The sequence below is a fragment of the Oryzias latipes genome, chromosome 11, assembly GCF_053564925.1.
Source record: "Oryzias latipes strain Hd-rR chromosome 11, Olatipes_Hd-rR_3.1".
NCBI lineage: Eukaryota > Metazoa > Chordata > Actinopteri > Beloniformes > Adrianichthyidae > Oryzias > Oryzias latipes.
The window spans coordinates 14,188,613-14,212,524 of record NC_136247.1 but is presented as its reverse complement, the minus strand read 5'-3'; the positions used below and the strand labels follow the sequence as shown (position 1 = coordinate 14,212,524).

General features: G+C 40.1%; 1 protein-coding gene across 2 annotated transcripts in view; it reads left to right on the top strand.

The window, feature by feature from the left end:
* LOC101173155 (voltage-dependent calcium channel gamma-7 subunit) overlaps nucleotides 1–16,847 on the top strand; it is a 30,771-nt gene extending 13,924 nt beyond the window's left edge. For both annotated transcript variants that reach the window (XM_004074256.5, XM_078954882.1), the window contains exons 3-6: nucleotides 1,241–1,327; nucleotides 4,076–4,216; nucleotides 9,106–9,251; nucleotides 12,250–16,847. In XM_004074256.5, the coding sequence (XP_004074304.1) occupies nucleotides 1,241–1,327; nucleotides 4,076–4,216; nucleotides 9,106–9,251; nucleotides 12,250–12,765 (890 nt within the window). In that variant the 3' untranslated portion in view covers nucleotides 12,766–16,847. The remainder of the gene's footprint in view (nucleotides 1–1,240; nucleotides 1,328–4,075; nucleotides 4,217–9,105; nucleotides 9,252–12,249) is intronic.
* Nucleotides 16,848–23,912: the final 7,065 nt, after the last annotated feature.

Genomic DNA, 23,912 nt, shown 5'->3' with positions numbered 1-23,912 from the left:
TATGAAGAGTTTTGAACTGAATTAGTTGCAGATTCAGACTTTTGGTTAGTTTAAAAGTGTTTAAGCAAATCTGTTACCAAAAAGAGTTATCTGTATCAATCTCCAAGTCTGAATACGACTTCTCTGTTGGCCATGTGTCTTGGTCTCCAATATTACTTATAAATATATACATTTTAGACATAATTTTGTATGATGTTAGTTTCAGAAATGTATTCACTGTATCAAGGAGTGTCAAGTTTATATGACTTGGATTAAACCTTGCATTTATTATGGATTTCAGTTGCTGATATTCTAAAATTTATTACGTAATCCGTCCTTTTAGGTTTTCAAAAGATACAAATGTTTTATCTTGAATTATATGTTCTAGATGTGTAATTCCGTTAGCCTTCCAGGTTGGAAAGCTCAGTTTTTTCTTGCGTATCAGGATGTTCCAAATGGTTGTCAGTTTGCTTGGTGTGAGGGAAGAGTTATTTATCTTAAGGAAATCCCACCAGGCTGTTAACGTGGTTTTGACATTAATACTTTTAAAGCAAGTGTACCGCTTGATGGAGCTGCTATAAAAGGAAGATCTGAAAGTTTAATCTCTTCAAATAGTGACTGTTCTACATCTATCCATGAGTGATCTGCTGGATTTTTACTATGCCATTTTAAAATATATTGTAATCTATGAGCTAGGAAATAATTATAAAAGTTAGGGAATTCTAAGCCACCGAGGGATTTTACATTGTCAAGGTTTTTAAAATGATTTTTGGTGGTTTATTTTTCCATAAAAACTTGGACATGGATGTATCTAAATATTTAAACCATGTTGTGGGTGGTTGTATGGGAATCATAGAAAAATAAATAGTTTAATTTGGGTACTATTTTAATTTTAACTAAAGCTATTCTGCCTGAAAGTGACATGGGCAGGTTGACCCATCGCATTAGATCATCCTGAATATTTTTAAGCAATGGCACATATTTCAATTGCACCAAGTCTGATAGACTGGACGAGTAAGTGACACCTAAGTATTTTATATTTCCGGATTTCAGTGGTATGTTTAACGTTGGCTCTACATTACTATTGAGTGATAATAGCACTGATTTATTCCAGTAAATGGAGTATTCTGAGATGGATGACAATGTGACAATAACTGCCACTACTCTGTGAGCGTCTTTTTGAATCTTTCTCTTGTTCTACACTTTCACCAAAGGCTCATCTCCTTTGCTGGTTTTACACCTACATTTTTTCCTCTTTCAGGACCTGAGAAGGGCAGATGTGTAGCATCTGAATACTTTACCGAACCAGAGATCGAGATCACCACTGAAAATACAGCCAACATACTCAGTAAGATTCACTTTCACTGGACGAGATGAATTATTTTTTAAACTTTGTATTTTGGAAATATTTGACATTAATTGACAGCCGGAAAATGTTTTCTTTAACTTACAGAGGATAAGCAAAATGTACCGATAAAATTATACCACCCAAAGTTGAACTGCAAGCTACCATTTACGACATGCAGGCAACCTAACAATGTCTCAATAACAAAAGTAAAATAATGCATGAATCTTATAGGAAGATGTACATCTTACAATCGGTTTTTCATTAGTATTTATAGTGCAGAATATGATGTTGTGTTGTTTACTTTTCTAAATATGTGACTGAATGTCAATGGAATTTTATTGTCCATGTTACATGTCACAATAAAAGTCTATTCTATTCTAAAATATAGTTTCTTTCTGTTAGGATAGAATTGAAGTTCAGGATGAGCTTAAAAGCTTAAAATATGTTAAGAAATATTAAACCAAGTACTACAAAATATTTAATTAAACAGTAGGCATTGATTTGGAAGATTTTTATGAATGACAATTACAAAAATATTGAATTTTATTTACGTTTTGAATTGCTCATTTTTATACATTGAAAGCCAAATTAGCCAATAGAACAATGTGATGAACATGTTCATTTTGGCAGCTAATTACAATTTCTGCAAAACTCAAATTACAGGAAGTAAAAAGAGCCTTGTTTCATATTCTCTGTCTTGCAAGGAAAATAATCTTAGTTTTAAGAAAACGTGTCAGTGACGAGGAATTTTTTCTCAAAATAAAAGGCAGCATTGGCAGATTTATATATATGTATATATTTTAACATAATTTTCAGCTTATTTCTATTTGTATTGTATTTGTATTTGTATTTATTTATTCAAGGAGCAATGCATAAAACGAACAGTGTGGAGTGCTCTAAAAATAGTGAGACACTGTAAATATGCAGGATTGTAGCCTAGGCTAATTTCCATCCTCTGTCCCGTTCTGACCATGGCCAGCCACCAAGAGACTATAGATTAGATAAAATAAAGTAAAAAAGGACATTAGTAATGATGAATTGCATAAAATAAAATGACATACAGGTAACATAACTTAGATTACATTTAAAACAGTTTAAAATACATAGTTCCCCAAAGTATACATCAATGAAATCACCAAAATCTGAACAACACTATCACTTTTTCATCACCCAATGATTTATTTTGACTTTAGTTTAACAGTTTTCTGGCATTGTCCCTAAAGTTTGGTCTGCTTTTGCAGTGATGAGATGATGCACAATGGTGTAGTGGTTAGCGCTTTCCCCCTCACGGTAATAAGGCCCTGGTTTGAATTTCAGCTTGGACCTTTCTGTGTGGAGTTTGCATGTTCTACATGCACATGCATTGGTTTACTCCAAGCGTTCTGGTTTCCTCACACAGTCCAAAAACCTTCTTCATAGGTTAATTGTTGATACTGAAATTTCCTTGATTGTGAATGTGAGTGTGTGTAATGGTGATGCCGGCGACAGACTGGCAACCCACCAAGGAGTGGCTTTTGCTTTTGCTCAACAGTCGCTGGGTTAGGCTCCAGCAACTCCTTGACCCCAAAAGGAATCATGGGGGTTTGGAAAATGGATGGATGCTAAATAAGACAAATAATTCCTACAAATGATCAAATTCAAGATTTAATTCTAAACAATACAAATTCATTTCTAAATGTCAACATAGCCAAAAACAGGTTTTCATCATGACAATTAGTTTGCTTCCAGATTTATAGCTCTTATTGTGTTATTTATAGCTGTTTGCAATAAGTGTTATGTGCAGCAGTTTGCTAGGCACTAAAACTAGCGAAAGAACTTTTTATTAAATGTTAGGATCTATAAATAAACTCATATATAAAATATCAGGTACGTACGAAGAGAAATAGCATTAAGTAAAAAAAAAAACATAACCCTAAATAGGGAATAAAACAAACTTCCTGTTAAAAGTTAGTGGACTACTAGGGCTTATTTTTCTGAAAATGAGAAAAGGTGGATATCAGCATCTCAAGATGTAAGAATTCTAAAGGACAGTAAGATTTACAGTTAATTGACATGTGGAAGTGTGTGGAAGTAATCAGCTTGATAACACAAGCAAGACTCAAATTCAAAAAGGGACAATTCCAGAAAACCGAAAAGAAATGTAAAACCTGACAAACATGAAGGCCTCGAAAAAATGTTCAGAGGTTTGAAATCTCTCTTAACTGTTTAAGTCAAGGTGATTAGAAAATGTCAGAAAAGTTTTTGGGTTTTTTATCTGTTAGACTTTTGCTCTAAAAGAGTCATGTCAGAAAAGTCAATAGCAGCTGCTGGGTGTTAATTTAAAATAACCCACAGGCGCAGCATGAGGAAATAACATTTGGGAGCAGAGCGCCACCCACACCCTGCAGCGCATGTTCTTCCCTGCAGCTCCCTGCTTCCAGCTGATGCTGCATTCAGCAGTGACTGCTGCGCCTTTTTCTGTTCCTTGAGCACATTTTGAATGATTTAAAATGTTGACACTATTTGTTGCAGACACCATTGAGAAGATATGTGCTCTGTTAAATGCTGCACAAGTGTCCCGATGAGGGCACAACTCTCACTGCAGTGGTTTGGTGGAACAAGCTGCTGAATAAATCATAGCGGTTCCTGATGAAGCAGTGAGCTTTAAGGCAGATACATGGAATTTATCATCTCCCAGAGTCACGTCAGGTTTTTCTACTTTCACGTGACTTGAAACCTTGTTCTTAATCCCCTCTCCCCCATTTGCAGAAATGGTTCGAACTGCCACTCCTTTCCCCATGGTCTCCCTGCTGTTCGTCTTCACGGCCTTCGTCATCAGCAACATCGGTCACATCCGACCTCAGCGCACTATCCTGGCCTTTGTTTCTGGCATATTCTTTATTCTATCAGGTAAATGCAGACATCACGAAACTGAGTGGTTGACACATTGAACTGGTGGAAGGTTGAGTCCTTTCAAAAAAGTAATTTGGCTTTTTAAAATACTCTTATTCAACTGTTTATACCTGATTGCTGAATGCAGCTGCCTGTCAGACTATGCAATTTAAATTTCTATGAGACTAAGCGCAAAACTATTAAATATTCAGCTCGCCTACTCTCCATTTAGCTGATATGACATTTGCACATCAGCTTCTCTCTGGGGTTTCTAAAGAAGTTAATAAAGCTCCGAGCTGCTCCTGGGTCACCGTCTTTCAGCTTAATGTTAAACTGCAGTTCTTTAAATCCATCATGGTTAATATGTATATCTTATCTCTGCACTATACAAAAATCAAAGAAAAAGAAAAAAAGCACCTTATTAACTCTCCCTAACGAGCTTTCTCTGTGTGTTTGTAGAAATGCATTAAAGACATGTTTTAGCAAAACAAAAACATATTTTCCACATGAAGGAAGGATCAGTAAAACAGTTTGCAACTTTTACCATCTAACAAAATTAGGATGGCACATGAAACCCTTTTTTGTCTCTTCCTGAATAATCCACAGATTCACACAACGATTTCAGATCATACATCCTTTTCATTTTACTCAGCCTACTTCAATTGAAGCACACTGCATTGAAAAGAAAAGTTTGACCACATTTAGTTTTTTTTTTCTTTTTATGCTTTAAAAGTGAATTATTAGATGCTAATCATTTGGCAAGAATAAAATTATTCATGAGTACAATAAAAGTTTCAAATTCCCAGCACTTAGATGAATGAGAACCACCACGCTCTAAAGGGGTTGTGTTTTTTTCTTTATTAATATTTTTGAGCACAAAGCACAGAATCCAAGCATAAAAGACTGAAAATAGTCGCATGGCTGTGTGCTAAAGATGAACACTTTGCCTAGCTGCTGTGCTTCTGTGTAAGAAGTCAAAATTAACTTCACACCTCAACTGAATTTAAAAAAAAGAAACTTCTAAGATCCACTATCATCCATCTGTCGTAGTGATTAATGTCTTCCCTCTCTCCTTGCTGGGAGGCTGGAGTTGAAAAACATTTTCCTTTGGGCATTTCTGCCTGATTAGCGTCAGAGTCCTGTTGGGTAGGGGAGTCGCTTTAGCCAACGGGGTGACGTCACCTCCCACTATCTCTGCAGGACAGCTCCCTGACATTGGTCAGTTACTTCAGCACTGAGTCAAGTGTTGCCTCACAGATGCCAGCTTAGCATGGTGGCCTGCTGACTGGACGCATGATGTCAGGGAATGTCACTGAGCCAAGAAAGAGGCGGGAAGCATGGCCCATGCAGAAATAACAAAGGGACATGGTAGACTGCACACTCACTTCCATGTTAACAACATACACCTCCCTTCAACGTAAAGTATCTACCCCAACTACAAGAGAAATGCAAGTTTTGTGAAAATCATTTTAGCTTAAATAAATTCCTCGAACAAGCATAAATTGGTGAACTTTGTAAAAACTGGGAGAATGGAGCATGCCACAGATATAACTCAGAAAAGAAAAGCTATAGCCCATCATTCCAATGGTGCAGAGGTAACTGAAATCTCTCAGAACTTAATCAGCCCTTTGACATTACAAATAATTTTACAATCCTAATCCTTTGTGTCAAACAAGAATCATCCAGTAATGTTTAAAACAGCTGGGTTCCAGATTTAGGCTTATAAACCTGGTAACATCTGGGAAAGACCCATACATAAAACAGTAATGGTCATAACAATTAATTTTAACAATTCGATTCATTTAATACGGTAATTTGTGGTTGCAGATATGATTCAAAGTCAATATTGGTTCATTTTGAACAATCCGATTCACTGATCTAAAATCAATCCAGGACATCTTTAGCAAAAAAGTCAGCCAGTCTGAGTTTTCTAGATTCCTCATATTTTTTGCAAGATAATCAAGTGTTAATTAAAATATGTGTACAAACAAACACGTAAACTGGAATTATTGCCAAATCCATTCACATTTTAGTTCACAAAGTTCAGCCCACTGTTGTTTTTCCATATGAAAACAATGCAAACAGATCATTATTAGAACATTCCACTATACTATATGGTTACATGTCTTTGCTAAATTAATAGTGTTTCCACACATTGGACTGTAACAATGTATTTCTTGTGATTGCATCATAAATTAAATGTTTCATTTGAAAAAGGTCAATTCATCCTTCTTATTTCAGGGAATCCATTAATGTGTCCGTCAACCAAATTAGCCGATGGGTTGCTGTCAGATGCTTGTTTGATTGCTTGATTGCTTGTTTCTTTAATGACTATGCCTCATTAAAGCAAATGCTTTTGGCTAAATATGTGAACAGCAGCATCTGGCACTGATGTGCTAAGAGAAGTTCAACATTTTCTTTTTACAAAAGTATTCCTCAAAATGTCTAAAGAAAAAACCTTCCATCCACCTAACAAAATCAGTATTTTTGATTAGAGTAAATTAGGTTGTTAAAGGATATATTTCTTGCATTGTTGTTATTAAATTTATTATGAGGAAAGCAATGGATTCAGGACTCTTAAACAAGTGATTCTCTTTAGGAAAAGACAAACAAACTACAAAGTAGAACCACCTTAAGATAACATTTGGTTGCACATAATGAGAATTTTTAGCAAACCCGCAAACATCTGTCGCGTTTTTCCCAGGTCTGAACAGATGGTAATTACAGAGCTCTGAGAGGGGGAAAAAAAAGTTCAGTTCCTTTCAAACTACACCGAGTCAACTCATTAACAAAGTTTTCAGCAGATCTAAAGCACTTTAGATATTTATATATTTATTTATTAATCAATACAGCCTCAACTGCTGGGGTAGTAAAGTGAGCAGACACACACACACATGCTGCATGTGTGTCGGTTTTATTACTTCTACCACAGACCAGCTGTCTTGATCATTTGTTTTCTCTCTTCTTATCCTCTGCTGTTTGTCTCTTGTTTTTCGGTGGCCTACGTTGATGTGTGCTTTAACATGCACATGTGGAGCTGCTGCACACAGTCACAGCACTGCCATCTGATGGCCAGGCTCTAGGAATGCAACGTCCTCTGCCCACATAACCAATTTCACTCTAGCAGCATGACTCATAATACACAAACGGCGGATCAGGAATAAAGGGCAAATGAGAAAACTGAATACGATTTTTTTTCCTGCTTATATTTAGTGTCTCTGCTAGGAACTCATTTGTAAAAAAAAATAAAAATAATAACTAAAATATGCCGGTTTTACTTCAACTGTGAGCAGACAGGTATAATAATAGAGTAAGACTGACTCTGTTTATCTGGGTACCACAGCAATGTCTGCTCCTGAAGATTTCCCAGCCTCCTTACAGCATTTGTGTTATTAGTATTCCGGCTGCAGGGCTCACAGAGATTTACATGCAAACACAAGCCCTCGGCTAACATAAGACCTAAAGCATCCTTTTTTTAATTTTCTTATTTATAAATCAAATGTTACTTTAAGTAATGGTCATTTTTGGTCTTCTAATAATGTGTGAGTCAAATGAACTATCTGTAGATGAAAACATTTTATTATCTTCTGTCCTAAAAGAACACAGCATGAACAGATTCCACTTGTGCCATCTTGTGTTAAAGTGTGACTTTACATATATTTGTCTTGACTGCCTACAAACATTTGTACCAAAAACAGCAACAGACACCGGCCTGACACGGTGGATCGTTTGTTAAAGTTCTCAAAACTGTACAAATCAAACCCGGCCCAAAAACAGAATTTGGGAATAATTGAGGTAATACAGTGTATGTTGTAATTACTTGGACAGCTGAGGTGAAAGAAAACAAACAAAGCTCCAGACTTCAACTGTTTTCACCTCTTCTTCAAAGTCTCAATAGAATCATCTTTTGATCAATTTAAAAGCAATCCAAGTAGTCTTTTTACATTTTTAGCCAAAAAAATAAAAAATTAAAAAGTCATTTTAAAGGGTTCATTGGAAATTTGCATCTTAGTTGTGGACAGGGCTGTTGGCTGCCCCCCTTCTCCTTCTCTCTTCAGTGAGAGCTGTCTGTTTATATGCTTACAGCCCCCACAACACCAACCTAACATTAGCAATGCAACAAAAATGGCGAGCAATATAGGAGCTATCCAGACATACAGTTTTGAGTCAGATACCAGCTCGGACAAGGCACACAAAGATGGATGTCATCGTCTACAAGTGGATGCATCACAATGGAGCGGACCAGGGACAATGTGGCCCGCCCAGTGTATTTTCTATGTGACAAATAAGCTCTTTTTCCAACAGCATTTTTTTTTATCTGCTCCTGATTCATAAAGATTTGAAGAGAGAAACAATTAGAAAAGCAATTTTAAGGTTAATTTTCTTTATATATGCCACATGAACATGTTAAAAACACATTGGAGTGGCTCTTTAAGCAAAAACATGTTTAATGTTTTATTTGCTTAAAATTAGGATCCAACAGTTTAGTCATAGCTTTTAATATGTATTTCTTCTCCTGATAGCCACAGAGAATTGCATTTTAGATCAATTATGCAATTAGAACAAACCTGCATGTCTGAATTATGCCTGTAATTGAAATTAATTCTGTTTTTTACTACTTCCCGCTTGGCATCCTTGTCCATTCGTTATTTCTCAGCCATGTTCATTTTTGTTACTGTTTTTTCTACATGCTGTATCTGTAGTTTTTTTTTTAAACAAATGTATCATAGTTTCCTCTGTTTACTCTGTATTTATGTCAATCTTCATGCAACTTAAGACCAAAGTTCTACTGATCTTGTAACCACCTCAGAAAACATCTCAGTACAATTGCATCAAAGCAGACCGCCATCTCCGACGAGTCAGATTCAAATAATTTAACTCTTTTTTGCAAATTTGTGTGTTTGCAGGTCTCAGTCTGGTGGTGGGGTTGGTTTTATACATTTCGAGCATCAACGACGAGGTGATGAATCGGCCCAGAGAGCCTGAGCAGTTCTTCCACTACCGCTATGGCTGGTCCTTCGCCTTTGCTGCGTCGTCCTTCCTGCTCAAAGAGGTGAAACACTGCAGCACAGCACAGCTCCACACAGTGACAGACAGCCGGTGTACGCGCTCAAGCGAGCCAAGCTTGATGAAACGCTTTCCACATGTAGAAATATGCCTGCGTAGGTGATCGTCACCCCACCTGCATCAATATTCATAAATGTTAATAGCTGGAACACTTGAGGGCAGCAGCTCTGTCACAGCATCTCTTTATATGCATAACAATATTCCTTGCTATGGCTGTGGGCGAAAGCTTTTTCTATTCTAATGTTTTGTCTTTCAGATCTGCTCTCTTTCTGTCATATTCATCTTGTTTCTCCACTGTTTCTTTCATTCACCTCTCAGTTTTTCTTCTTCTTCGTTCTCTTTTTCAGTTCAAGGTTTGCACCTCTCCTTCTCTTCTTGTTCTTTCTGCATTCTTTGCTTCCCTTCAGTCCATTCTTCTTTTTTTGATTTACTACATAAGCTCCTTTTTTCCTCAAACCACATTCAAACACACCATTTTTTTTGTTTTTTTGCTTTTTGTTTTTCTCACACTTTCAGCAGCGTTTCCCTTTCCGGTGTTTTGTAGCAATGAGTGTGAATGAATAGTGAATGAGCTTAGAGAGCTCAACGGATGCCCGAGTGACTAAATGAATACATTACTCAAAAATGGCTAATTTCTTCTCAGCAACCATGATCCTCGGCAACTCTGACTTTATGTACTCATTTCTCTTGAGACGCAGTGGTTATGTTGATGAGATGAAGGCAAGGCAAGGCAAGTTTATTTGTAGCACAATTCGTACACAAAGTAATTCAAGGTGCTTCACAAAACAGAAAAATGCATTAAAATCACAATACATCATAGAAATAATCAACGTAAAATTTACTTTAAAAGAAAAGAAAAAATTTGAAAATTGATTTAAAAATAAAGGAAGGAAAGGAAAGAAAAGTGTAGATAGGACCAGATAGGACCTTTCAGTCATATACACGGCTAAACAGAAATGTTTTAAGTCTAGATTTGAACATGAACACAGAAGAGGCCTGTCTTACGCCTTCAGGGAGGCTGTTCCAGATTTTAGCTGCAGAATATTGAAACGCTGATTCCCCTTGTTTGACTCTGGGAATCAACAGGAGGCCGGCCCCTGAGGTCCTCAAAGTACGAGATGGTTCATATGGCACTAACATGTCAGAGATGTACTTTGGTGCTCGGCCATGGAGAGACTTGTACACAAGCAGAGCTGCTTTGAAGTCTAGTCTTTGAGGTACAGGGAGCCAGTGCAAAGACCTGAGCACAGGACTAATGTGATCATACTTCCTGGTTCTGGTCAGGACTCGAGCAGCAGCATTCTGAATGTACTGAAGCTGTTTTACAGCTCGTTTGGAGAGGCCGGTGAGCAGGCCGTTACAGTAGTCTAACCTACTGGAGACAAATGCATGAATAAGTATCTCCAGGTCTGGCTTTGACACTATGTTTTTGATTTTGGCAATGTTTTTCAGATGGTAAAATGCCACTGATGTTACTGACTTGATATGGCTGTTAAAGTTTAGGTCAGAGTCCATGATTACCCCTAGATTTCTGACTTGATTTGAGATGAAGAAATATTAATCCTTCAAAGCCTTTTTTTACTCATTTGTCCTATTGACTTTTTAATTATTATTCAGCTGAGGGAGAATCCATCTTAAAATAACACAAAACAGTTTCATTTTCTGCAAGATTCTGAAAGATATCATTTTTTTCAGTGGTTGAGCTGCAACACATAACACATATTCCTTGAACTGCCATAAATGTGTGACCATTTTTTACAACTATTGTAATTCCAGCAGATTTTGAAGCCAACAAAAGCAGCTTTGCAAGGTTGAAGAGTTACTTTTCTCCATGTCAGAATCAGCTGACTCAACTCATGTAACGTGTTGCATATCAGCACAAAGTTGCTTTTCTCAGATTCAGAATCCATATGATGTATATTTTGTAAACAGTTGATAAGCGATGATTATTCTAAGAATGTCAAAACCGGAGCTAAAACTTCCATGTATAAGAAAAAAGGTAAGAATGCTTTACCAGTGAAGTTTAAGTTAGCTAAAAAAGAAGATAAGATGCTTAACTACCTGCAAAATGCCAACTTAAAGCTAGATCAAACTAAGAATTCCTAAAAAGTTTAAATACGAAAATGTAGTAATTCTCCAGCACCATGCTACAGATAATAAATTGTCAAATGATAGTATATAATAGGTTAAATTTTTATATAACTAACTAACAGAGCAAATAAGCTCTAGATCTAAGACAGCTATGACTATATGATATTTTAGTATTTCGAATTCCTGAGTACCAGAAGTGAATAACATTAAGAAATAATAAAAATGCTTAATTCAGTGAAGAAAATGTTAAAACTGGAAAAACTCCACATCCTGAGATTAAAAAATAAAACATGTTTACTAAGTAAAATAGGAAATTCTTAACCCTCTCTATTGCAAAAAGGGTTAAGATGAAATGCAGAACTAATGCTAAACAATGTGAAGCAAAAAGGGCAAAAAAACAAGCAAATGATAATTTCTCATTTTTAAAACTGTTTGGTCTTTTTTTGGCACAAGACTTAATTGTAGCATTTTTTATTTAAATGGGAACTTTTTTTCATAACAGAAGATTTTTTTAATTTTTTGGTAACAAAGAAATTTCAGATGACCAATACTGGAGTGATAATAAAAATAAAAAAGATGTTTTTTTTTACAGCAGAGACACTTTTTTATTCCAATAGAAAACATTTTTTATTGAAGTCAAAACAAAGTTTGCCTATTAAATTGAAACTATTAAGCGGACAAAATAAGACCACAAAGTCAACCCTCACACCTAAACTGATGCTAAACCAGCAGATAAGGACCAGCAGATGACTCATCCAGTGAGCTTTAACCCTGTGAGTTCCTCCTCCCCCTCCCTCAAATCTAACATTTCAGAAGATTACCCTCAGAGGGATTGGTAAAATGTCCTTGTGCTTATACATTGCAGTGAGAGCTCTTTATTTTCTCTATTACAGGGCGCTGGAGTGATGTCTGTCTACCTCTTCATGAAGCGTTATGCTGAGGAGGAACTTTACCGCCCCCACCCTGCACTCTATCACCCCCGTATGTCTGACTGCAGCGACTACAGCGGCCAGTTCCTCCATCCAGATTCCTGGGCCCCACCGCAGCGTGGCCGCAGTGCCTCTGACGTCTCCTCCGATATCTCCATCCAACTCAACCAGACCCCCCCGCCGCAACAGCATCTCAAGGGGGGCAGCAGCTCCCAAGCGACACCTTCTTCCTCTGGACCGTCTTCCGCTGCCAGCTACCAGTTCAACCCGGCCTCCTCCTCCTCCACATCCTCTTCTTATCCACACCCCCTCCACCCAGGTGCCACCTCCACCCTAACCAGAGCTTCCCACGCACACGACCACTATCAGCCTCACCCCCACCCAAGCGGGCCTCCTCCTCAGTCCCTTCCTATGGCAGCACCTCCCTCTGCCATGCCCCCTCCTCGCTACCACACCAGAATGAGTGCCTCACCATGCTAGAAAAAAAGGCAGCAAAGGGGAGAGGGAGGTGTACTTAAGATTTTGAGGTGGGGGGGGGGGGGTTGCTGTTACAGCTCCTACACATTACATACCAAGATGAACACAACCACAGGTCCTTTCCTCTCTACAGACTGTGGAGGAGGGTTTCCAAAAAGGAGGCTGAAAGGACGAGGATGAAGAGCATGAAGAGACGAGGGGAAGGTGGAGGAGGGGGGACGGGTGGGTGGATGACTCACCACTGAACCCCAGATGAAGAAAGACCCTTTACAAAAACATTTCAGACACAGACAGGGAACATAAGGGTTTAAGGGCGACAAGAAAAGTGTGTGGTCTGTGACGACCACATTCATCTTCAGGGTCGCGATACTCAGGCAACCAGGAGAAGCAGCGCTGGAGGCGGGGAGCTCTTTGACAACATGCTAGCTTCTCTCAAACTGGAACTAGTCTATTTTCATCTGAAAAGTTCAATTCTTCTTGTTAGCAGCTGTTTAGATATTTATTTTAGACTCAAAAAATTTCAAGAAACGAGAAAATGAAAACTGCAGTAAGCTTTGAAAGACCCACACCTTCACTGTTAGTAGCTGTGGTGGCATAAATTTATATTCTATTCAACATAAAACCGATTTTTATAAAACGTGTCATATTTAAAACAATAAACCATAAGGTTTTACTTTCAATTTGAGACAAACATTTAAAAATGTTTCAGTCGACACATGCGTGTTCCAAGACTGTTAAATGTGCTCATTTTGGTCGCCTAGATACAGAAAAAAAACGATCAAGTGTCCTAAAGATCCACTCTGATCATCTTGCGATTTATTTTAAAAGCATCCCCATTGGTCTTTTAATTATGAGTGCGCTGTTATTAGCCAAAACCCTAAAACTTGTGTTGTTTTCTAGAACATAGTTTTTGCAGAGGGGCAGTAGTTCATTAGAAATTTGCCTCTGAGTTGTGGGCGGGACCGTTGGTGGATCTAGTTGTCTAAAAGCAGGTGCTTTAGAAGCTTATGGAGCAGGGAGCTTGTGGCTTGCCGTTGTAGCTTCTACATCACAGCTGCAAGCTTTTCTAAAGCCATTTTTTTGTCTGCTCCTGATTTACAATGATATGAATAAAAAATACTCAGAAAAGCTAGTTTTATTTTCTTTATATTGTATATGCCATCAATCATGAAGAAAATGCCCGAAAAACATGTTCACCAAAAACTAGATTTTAATCAGAGGGGTCTTTAATTGGGCTGAGTGAAAGAGGCAAATCTGTTGGTGCAAATCCCCAAAAACACAAAGTTCTAAGAGTGTAAAACTCATGTTTGCAAAGAGGTTTTGAATGAAGTTCTCATGTTCTAGAAAGTTCTTTAAGGTTGTTTTTTTTTTTTGTTTCTTGTGACATAATTCATCTACACCAAATTTGGTAACTGTAGGTATAAAACTGGAGTTGTCTGACACTACAGGTCTCAAACTCCAGGCCTCAGGGACCAAGTGTCACTCATGTTTTCCAACTGACTTGTAGCTTGAAACTCAAAGTGGCCTGAATTAGCTTCAGCTTTAGAAATAAGTGGTTCAGGGGATGCATGGTTCTCAACAGACTTCCAAAGTCTAGCTCAAATGGGCATTCCATAAAAAATGTTAAAATATTTCTTTTTGCTGTTTTGGGAAAAGTGACTGGACTAATATCAGTGGAAACAGATTAACTCGTGTTGCGTTTATTTATTTTTTCTTCATCAGAACATGACAACAAGAGTTTTTTAATTCATTTTAATTTTTAACAAGTGTATCATGACCTTGATGTGAACTATCGAATACCCTCTAAAGACAAAACTGTGATGAGTAGACATTTTTACTCCAGATGTTTAGATTCCTGGTACCCCTCTTATAGATATGCATCCTCTTCCACCAAGAAGTCCAATAAAAATAATGCTTTTGGGCTTTTAGGTTTTCTAGGTAGTTTGTAATGTAAGAAACATGTTTAGGAAATGAATGTTTGAGGTTCTCAAGAGAACTTCTGTGGGAGCTCCAAATAATTGAGTCTCTTTCAGCTAAATGGGATTGATGACGATCTTCCAGCAGAAGGTTTTGTTTAAAATCTTGTGAATTAATATTCAGTTTTTGTTGTTTTAATTTATTCATCCATTACAGAGCAAAAGAACTCTTCCATAACTCAAATTCCAACTCAATGCTGATATTAGCTACCAAAAAAACGAAATATTGGTGGAATGTTGTAATAGAAAGCTAACAGATATGTATGTGAGAGGTTTCTATTGTTTACTAAAATAGATTTATCTTGAACTTCCTGATGTACTTTAATGAAATAAAGTAGCACATGCTTCCTACATTCAAGGATTAGAGGTGATAGGTCTGCAGGAAGAAGTTTCGAGAAAGTAGATTTCCTTATTTTTGCATATTTGTCACACCTTTCCTATAAATAAACCAAAATAAGTCAAATAAATATAAAGGTTTATGGTTCCATGGGATAAATCAAGTTGTCCAGGTCTCAGGGGGTGCCTTGCAACCCCACACCATCACACTACCACCACCATGTCTAACATGTGCACCTGTTTTATTTTTTTGAATGGCTACCTGTTTGGTTTTAAATGTTAACAGCATACCAAACCTTTTTTTAAAAGTTCTTCTCGATGTATAATTACTCCAATGCATCCTCCAGATGTTTTTATCAAATCTCTATTCTTTCTGCTCAGCAGATTCCTTCTCCATGAATCCATTGTGGTACAAATGTCTCTTTCTTCTTGTGGAATCATAAACTCTGACTTTGACTGAGTAAAGTGAGTTTTGCTGTCCCTTCCATGTTGGCTTGCTTCTTTTAGGATGTCCTGAATGAGTTTTTGTTTTGTTCTTGGACTCATTTTGGTCGTTTGGTCACCCCTGAAATTTCTCCACTCTTCTAAGTATTCTCCATTTGTGGAGAATCATCAAGTTTGAGTCCTAAAGTGGCAGAAACATCTGTTTTTATTTATTTTAGACCAAAACATGTCAGTTTGGGGATTTCTTGTTTTTAATTGTTTTGTTTGTTGTTGTTTTGTAGTCACAAAATGAGTTTCTGAAGATTTTCCTCTATCATGGAATATTTAGGTCTTGGTTTGGCTAAACAAAACTCATCCCATCTTAACAGAATCAGTATTTTTTTCAAACTACATGACATAGGGGCAATTATTTTTTTAACATGCACAAAATATGTCAAATCCGCTTTCAAAAATGACCTTTTCTATTGACCTATACCTTTGGTGTGACATTTATGCAAAAAGACTGTTAGAAATGTGTGTAAGAGCTGGAGCTTAGATGAAAAGCAAACTGAAAATGTGTGTTTACCTCATCTATAATGTAGGTGAAAGATTCTAAAGCAGAACCGTGGTTTCTGTCTGTGTGACGTAGCTGTGCAGTGATGGTCTCCACAGTCTGTTTTGACAGCTTCTTGTCGGCTCATTGTGCAAAGTTTCAGTAAAACAGAAAAACCTGCTTTTATCCAAACTGTTGTTTCAGTGACCGGAGAGATTGCTTGTTTTTGTAGCACAGTAAAAAATCGTGCATAAATTAAGGCATTTTTTGGAGCCATTTTTAGATTGGTGGGGGGCATTATGCCCCTTGTCTGTGGTTCCGTTAGAGATGTAGCAAATGAACTGCTTTGTTAATAGCATATTTTATGATTATGTGTCATGTAATGATTGAATAGGGAAATGTTTGGCTGCTGATAAGAGCTTCTGCAAATGTTTTTTTATTTATTATTGCCAAAGCTGAGCAACAATGCTTCTGTGTACATCACAGGTTTATGTAGCTGACCTCAGAACCAGCAGGGTTTCCATGAGAGAAAGTCTTCAAACTGTGATTAGGGTGTAAATACTTTTATCTCTCATACACATTCAACCAAGGACAACTTTTCATTAAAGTGTGGGATAATTTACACAGTTGTGTAAATGTATACATGACTCAGTTATAGTAGGTTTTTGTCCAAAATGAACCATAAAATGTAAACATGCTTTTATGTTCTCTCCATTCATGAAATTGTAGCATTGCAGTGTTATTTGCAAGCAGATTTTTTTTCTTAACCTTGAACTAATAAAATTTGCCTGGGTCCTGAGTGTCACGTGTTTTAGTGTGTTTTAATAAGCCAAGTTTAGAGGAACTCAGAAGACCAAGTTCGGACACAACGCTCGGTAATGCAGCAGGGTGGCAAAAACAATGCTTCACACTAAGTGAGGCTCAGTACAGTGCCTAAGTATACTGTGAGTGACTGTAAATGAGAGTCAGATGTGTGGCATCCAGAAACTGCCTGCAAAGAGGGGGGGGGTTGTTACACGCGCAGCAGCTTCACGTAAACCAAGTATGAGGGAGACAGAGACAGCGCCAGGTGTAACAACAACAAACTACATCAACACAAAAATGTAAGGTAGAGAAAATGAGTAAGACTGGAAAAAGAAACAAAAACCTGGAAGCATTTCACTTTTATTGATAATACAAAAGGAAGAGTGTGGAGTCTGCAGGAAAATAATTTCATCTAGACTCAGCTTCACAACCAACCTGTACAGGAACCTGAGAGAATCTTCTCCACAACAAGGGAGGATCACACTAACAGAAGAAACCAGATCATCTCCTCAAAGCTGAGACACTTTTAAATGCCAACCTTTACTGTGAATAAGTCTTTTTTGTTTTGTTCCATTTTGTTTTGCACATTTTAATTTGTACCTTGTGTTGTGGTGTGTTTTCTGTTGCTTTGTCTCAAATTTATTTAAAAAGGAAAAAGCTCAAATTTTAAATACCAGTAGTTAAAAGTTGTATTGTAAATAGCTGTTTTTTCTTCTTATCATTTATTTTGAACATTTTATTTGGAAGGAACAATAGCATATACATATCATACACTTGAATAAAAACACATTTTTTACATTCGTTTTTTATTTTATGCATAAATTTATATACCCGTGATTTCCAGATGATAGAGCGCACCTGATTATAAGCCGCACCCTTTACATTTGTAAAGGAAAAACCGTTTTGTGCATACATAAGGCACACCTGTCTATAAGCCGCATGTGCCCACATTGAAACGCGTAGTAGAATGAGGATGTGTATGTGCTGAAACCGTGCCACCTGTGTAAGAAAAAGGGGAGGGGAAAGCTCGTGCAGCGCAAGAGGGAGCGCTTTCGCTCCCTCTTGCTCTGCTCCCCGCTCCTTCTTCTTACACACGCAGCGCACTGACACACACACACACACACATACTCATTCTACAACACCTATTCAGTTAGTTCATTAGTTAGATAGTTAGTAGTTAGTTGTTACTGTTATTTGTGTCATGGTTTCAGTTTGTTCTTTTGTTTGTTCGCATTAAACCCCTTGCCCTTGAACCGTGTGCCTCCGCCTCTGCATTCTGGGTCCTACCGGCTCTCAAGCCACCCCCGCACATGACAATTTGTTAATAAGGAATAGTGTGTCTTAATTATTACTTGTACCGGTATTCATTTGCCGCACGGCCGCCAGGGTATTTTGTGTTGGGGGGGGGGGGGGGGTAAGGGGGGGTAAACCCAGACGCCGCAACTCCTGCTGCTTCATCACCACGGTGATCAAAATTCCCACACCCTCACAGCTCTATTTAAAAACAGTGCCTGTGACGCAGCAGTAACACCGCAGCAATATGGTAGTAACAGCACTAACAGGGCTGGTTTAAAAAAAACGTACTGGTTAAAGTCGCTGAGAGAGAAAAAAAAAGTCACTAAGAGCAGCAGTGACTTATTGGCGCGGCACACGCCTCCTGTGCTTTGAAACCATGGCAGTCTTCCTCCTCAGTGTCGGATTGGAATAGCGTCAGATATTCTTCGCCACACACTCTCTCAGTGTCTCTTTTGTTGTCGCTGTCAGTGTCACACTCATCCTGAGGCAAATTCTCTTCTGAGCTTGCGCTGTCCTCTCCATCATGCAGCAGACCGGCTTTTCCGGTGGATTTTTTCCCACTGCTTTTAACGATTGCTTTTAACTTGAAAGCTGCGTCATATGCATTTCTTCTTGTATTTTTTACATGATGAGGGTCTGTTCGTGCTATTCTTTTACAAAGCCGGAATTTACTTGTGTCTTCCTTGACACATGTACCGTATTCCCCCTGTCTCACTCTTTCCTTTTTTGGTCGAACGCCCCTAGCGGCCATTAGAAAAAATGCATTAAAAAAAGAAAAAAATGCATAAATTAGCCGCATCCTTGAATAAGCTGCACGGTCGAAAGCGTGTGACAAGAAAGTAGCGTCTAATGATCCGGAAATGACGGTAGTTGTTGATAATAAATTACATAAAGGAACAAAACAACCTAAAGAGCCTTTTGGGAGTTGAAAGAGACGGTTCTTTTTAGTAAGCTAACCCAAGAGCCAGCTCTCTAAGAAGAAGCGGAATTCCCATCATTAGTGTTCACACCGAACAGAATCTTTGGACCTGACTCATCCTACACTAATGATGAAATTCTCTCATAACTTGTTCTGAGCTGTGAAGGATGTTGTGCTGTCTGCACCGCCGAGGCCACAGCTGCACATTTAGTTGGAGCAGAAGGAACAAGCCCTGCCTATCTGTGGGCGAGTCTCCCAGCATTCTGGGGGAGACTGGTTGGAACATCTGGCCTGTCCTGATTCAAGCAAGTTATATACAAGTCTTCAAAGAAACTTTTAAAAACTTCTGCAATTGAAGATTCTCCCATGTAATAGTAAAAGGTAGAAAAAAAGGAAATCCAAAAGAAAATGAATGCCCACAAGTAAGACATCTAAAAGAGTCAGACTAACTTGATTATTCTTTTTACATTTATTTATCACATATGTATAATAAGCATGGTCTAAATGAATTGACAGTATCCAGAGGATGTCCAGAAACTCTGATGTCAGAAAATCTCCAGCTGGGATTTGCTCCACATGGGGGCAGTCTAGGCAGTTTTGAACCGGGGAGCAGTAGATGCAGTTATCCTCCAAACAGGAATATGTTTTTTGGACTTTGTAGCTTTTATTGCACATAAATTACCCCCAAACCACAATTTCTCTTCATATTTGTATGTTTTTATCCACACTAAGCATCTATAAACAAACAACTACATGGTAAACAGCCAGTTTATGATGGCAATGTTTTAAAATGGACAAACGCCTGTCAACATGTCAGGTTTCACAGCTGGAATGAGTGCTGCAATAAGCATGTAATCCACAAGCCTCTGGTTTGATTCCAGGTCCAGTCACTGCCTGGCTGCTAAAGGATGAACATCTGGTGTAAAATAAAACTCTCTGCCAAAAACATTGCAAACATTATTTTGGCAGAGGTTTTGTGTGGAAAACGCAAAACTGGGGTGAAGTCAAAGATGAAAGAAAAAAAAAAAGTCAAAGGAAAAATGATCAGTAAAATCTTCAAAGACATATTCACAGCTGAGTATGGAGAAAGCTGCTCCCACATTTGAACAACAACATCTGAAGCAGTCAAACAGACTTTGCAACCCAAAATGTACAGAAAAGAAGGCAGAACTGGTCTAAAGTCTTTAGTAATATGTGCAATGATTAATGCTAATGCAGAGACGTAAGAAATACAGCTATAACATACCGTAATTAGATTTATTTATTTGGTTTGCTTTGCTTTATTTATGCTATTATCGTTAAGTTTGATTGAACTGTTCAAATATTAAGATCTTATTAAATGGAATTGCATTTATTTGCACAATGACAAACATTTTGAGACAAATGATGTGGAAGCTTTCAAAAGACAGTCAGTTCTTCAGAATTAAGTCACAACCTATAGATTAAACAAAAATCCACATGGTAAATCTTTGTAAAGCAGCATCCGAAACAATATTTTTTTCCTTTCTCTTTTTAATCAGGCAACTCCAGTTACCGCAGAGCAATAATCAGCCTCCTGCAGGCTCAGGCTTAAAACACAAAGCATTCAGATTTTAGGTTCTCCCCCCCACTGTGACTAATCTGTATGTTGATTGCCATGACGACACTGAGATGAAGCTTAACATTTGTTGGCATAGACTGTCAATGACAAAACAACAACAATACTAAAGTAAGGATAAAAAAACAGCTGGAGGTGGAGCCTTTATTTTTATAAATATTTTTGTTTTGCAATTACATAAAAAATAGAGACGATTAACGTGAGATTCATTATCTTGTTCAAATGATTGATCTACTTAGAATTAAACATAAAAGTGATGAAACTTCATCTCAGTTGTTGAAAACTTGGAGTCACTGAAATGGTGAATCAAAATGAAGCAACAATCATGGTAGGTAACCAGCTGTGAGTCAACCTCCCCCCAAAACATCACTCACACGTCTCCTAAGGGCTGATGCAGAGTCCTGTTGTGATGCTTCACTCTGGTTATGTCATGGCTGACGTCGTAGACGTGACTGACCCAGACGCTGAAACCCGGAAGTAACTCACGATCCGAGATGTGGGTTAGAAGAGGTTTATTTTTACAAAGTTTTGTGGTCGAATCCTCTTCGGATGGAGACTTATAGTTCTTGGGACGGGCGTAAGGCGAGGCGTGGACGCCGAGGACGGCGGAACCAGCTTGGGGCAGGACGTGGACGCCGAGGACGGCGGAACCAGCTTGGGGCAGGACGTGGACGCCGAGGACGGCGGAACCAGCTTGAGGCAGGACGTGGACGCCGAGGACGGCGGGACCAGCTTGAGGCAGGACGTGGATGCCGAGGACGGCGGGACCAGCGAGGGGCGCGGTGGAGAGCTCAGGATGATGAAACCAGCGAGACCAGTGGTGAGGGAACCTGAAGGATAATGCAGAGCGTGGTGAGTCAAATAACTTAGCTTGGAAGGTAGATACTAAAAGGCCAGACATAAGCACCGGAGTGAGTATAACGAACTGGCGCTGAATTCTGATGAGAAGATCCCTTAAGAAGGCTGGCAGGGTGATGAGGAGATGAAGGTCAGCTGGTTCCAATCAGCAGAGCAGGTGCAGGAGCTGAGGGAGGGGGAGGTGAGCTGACAGGCACCGTGACAGTACCCCCCCCTCAACGACCGCCTCCAGGCGGTCCAGGACGGCGATCAGGGTGAGCCCTGAAGAAATCGTCCAGGAGGGAACGGTCCAGAATCATGGAGCGGGAGATCCAAGAACGCTCCTCCGGACCGTAACCCTCCCAGTCCACCAGGTACTGGTGACCACGACCCCGGCGGCGAACGTCCAGAACTCGACTGACCGTAAAGGCAGGGGCGCCGTCGATGAGCCGGGCGGGTGGCGGGGAAGCGGACGGCGGGCAAAGGGGACTTTCCTGGAGGGGCTTGATGTTGGAGATGTGGAAAGAGGGGTGTACCCTCAGAGCCGCCGGGAGTCGCAGCCTGACGCAGGTCGGACTGATGACCCGGTCAATGGTGTAAGGTCCGATGTAGCGAGGTGCAAGCTTGCGGGAGGTCGCCTGCAGAGGTATGTTCCTGGACGATAGCCACACCTTTTGCCCGGGTTGGTAAGTGGGACCCTCTCTCCTGCGCCGATTGGCCATGCAACAGTTACTGTCCCGAGAGCGCTGGAGAGCAGCCCGAGCCTGGCGCCAAATGCATTGGACACGTCGCAGGTGGTGTTGTACAGAGGGCACGGCTAAATCCAATTCATGAGAGGGAAACAGAGGGGGAGAATAACCAAGAGAAGCTTCAAAAGGGGACATACCGGTGGCGGCAGAAGGGTGGTTGTTGTGAGCGTATTCTATCCAGACGAGAAACTTGGACCAACTGGAGGGATTCTGGGCCGAGAGACAACGGAGAGCGGCCTCCAACTCCTGGTTAGCCCGCTCCGCTTGTCCGTTAGACTGGGGGTGGTATCCCGAAGTCAGGCTAACGGTGGCTCCCAGAGCAGAGCAGAAGGACCGCCAAACCTGGGAGACAAACTGGGGACCCCGGTCGGAGACAATGTCCTTGGGTATCCCATGGTGACGGAAGACTTTGTGGACTAGGACCTCAGCCATCTCAGCGGCCGTGGGGAGCTTCGGCAGGGGAATGAATTGGGCGGCTTTGGAAAATCTGTCCACAATGGTTAATATAACCGTGTTACCTTGCGACGGAGGCAACCCGGTGACGAAGTCCAGGGCCAGGTGGGACCAAGGGCGTTCGGCGACGGGCAGGGGGTGAAGGAGACCAGCAGGAGGTGAGTTAGAGGACTTGGATCGGGCACATACCGCACAGGCGGCGACGAACCTCCTGACGTCTTGCACCATAGTAGGCCAAAAAAACCTGCGTCTCAGAAGATTGAGAGTCCGGTGGACCCCTCCGTGGCAAGACACCCGGGAAGTGTGCCCCCACACCAGGACGTCGGAGCGGAGAGAGGAGGGGACGTAGAGAGTGTTATCGGGAGGAGGAGGATGGTCAGGCTCCTCATCCTGGGCCTGCTGGACCCGAGTCTCAATGTCCCAAGTGAGATTGCCGATAACGTATGTGGGCGGAATGATGGGGGCTGCTTCCTGATGGTCGTGGGCACTAAACATACGTGAGAGTGCGTCAGGTTTAATATTGCGACTACCGGGTCGATAAGTAATGGTGAAGGAGAAGCGGTCGAAAAAAAAGGCACCAACGGGCCTGACGGGAGTTAAGGCGTTTAGCAGCGTGGAGATATGCGAGGTTTTTATGATCGGTCCATACGATAAAAGGGTGCTCAGAACCTTCTAACCAATGACGCCACTCTTCTAAGGCGAGTTTGATGGCAAGGAGCTCGCGATTACCGACATCGTAATTTTGTTCCGCGGGGGACAACTTCCGCGAAAAGAAGGCGCACGGCTTGAGTTTACCAGAGTGTTCGTCGCGTTGGGACAGGACGGCTCCGACCCCGGAGTCAGAGGCATCGACTTCCACGATGAATTGGCGTTGCGGATCGGGTTGTATTAGGATGGGTGCGGTGACGAACATGGTTTTAAGTTTATTAAAGGCGTTATGAGCCTCGGGCCCCCAAACAAACGGTTGATTCACCGAGGTGAGTCTGGTAAGTGGTGCGGCGAGACTACTGTAGTTTCGTATGAATCTGCGGTAAAAGTTGGCGAAACCAAGAAAACGCTGTAATTGCTTGCGTGAGCTGGGAGTCTCCCAGTTAGCGACTGCGGAGACTTTGACAGGATCGGGTCGGATGTTGCCGGCTTCAATGATGAAACCGAGAAAGGAGACGGAAGTGACATGAAACTCACATTTCTCGGCTTTAACAAATAG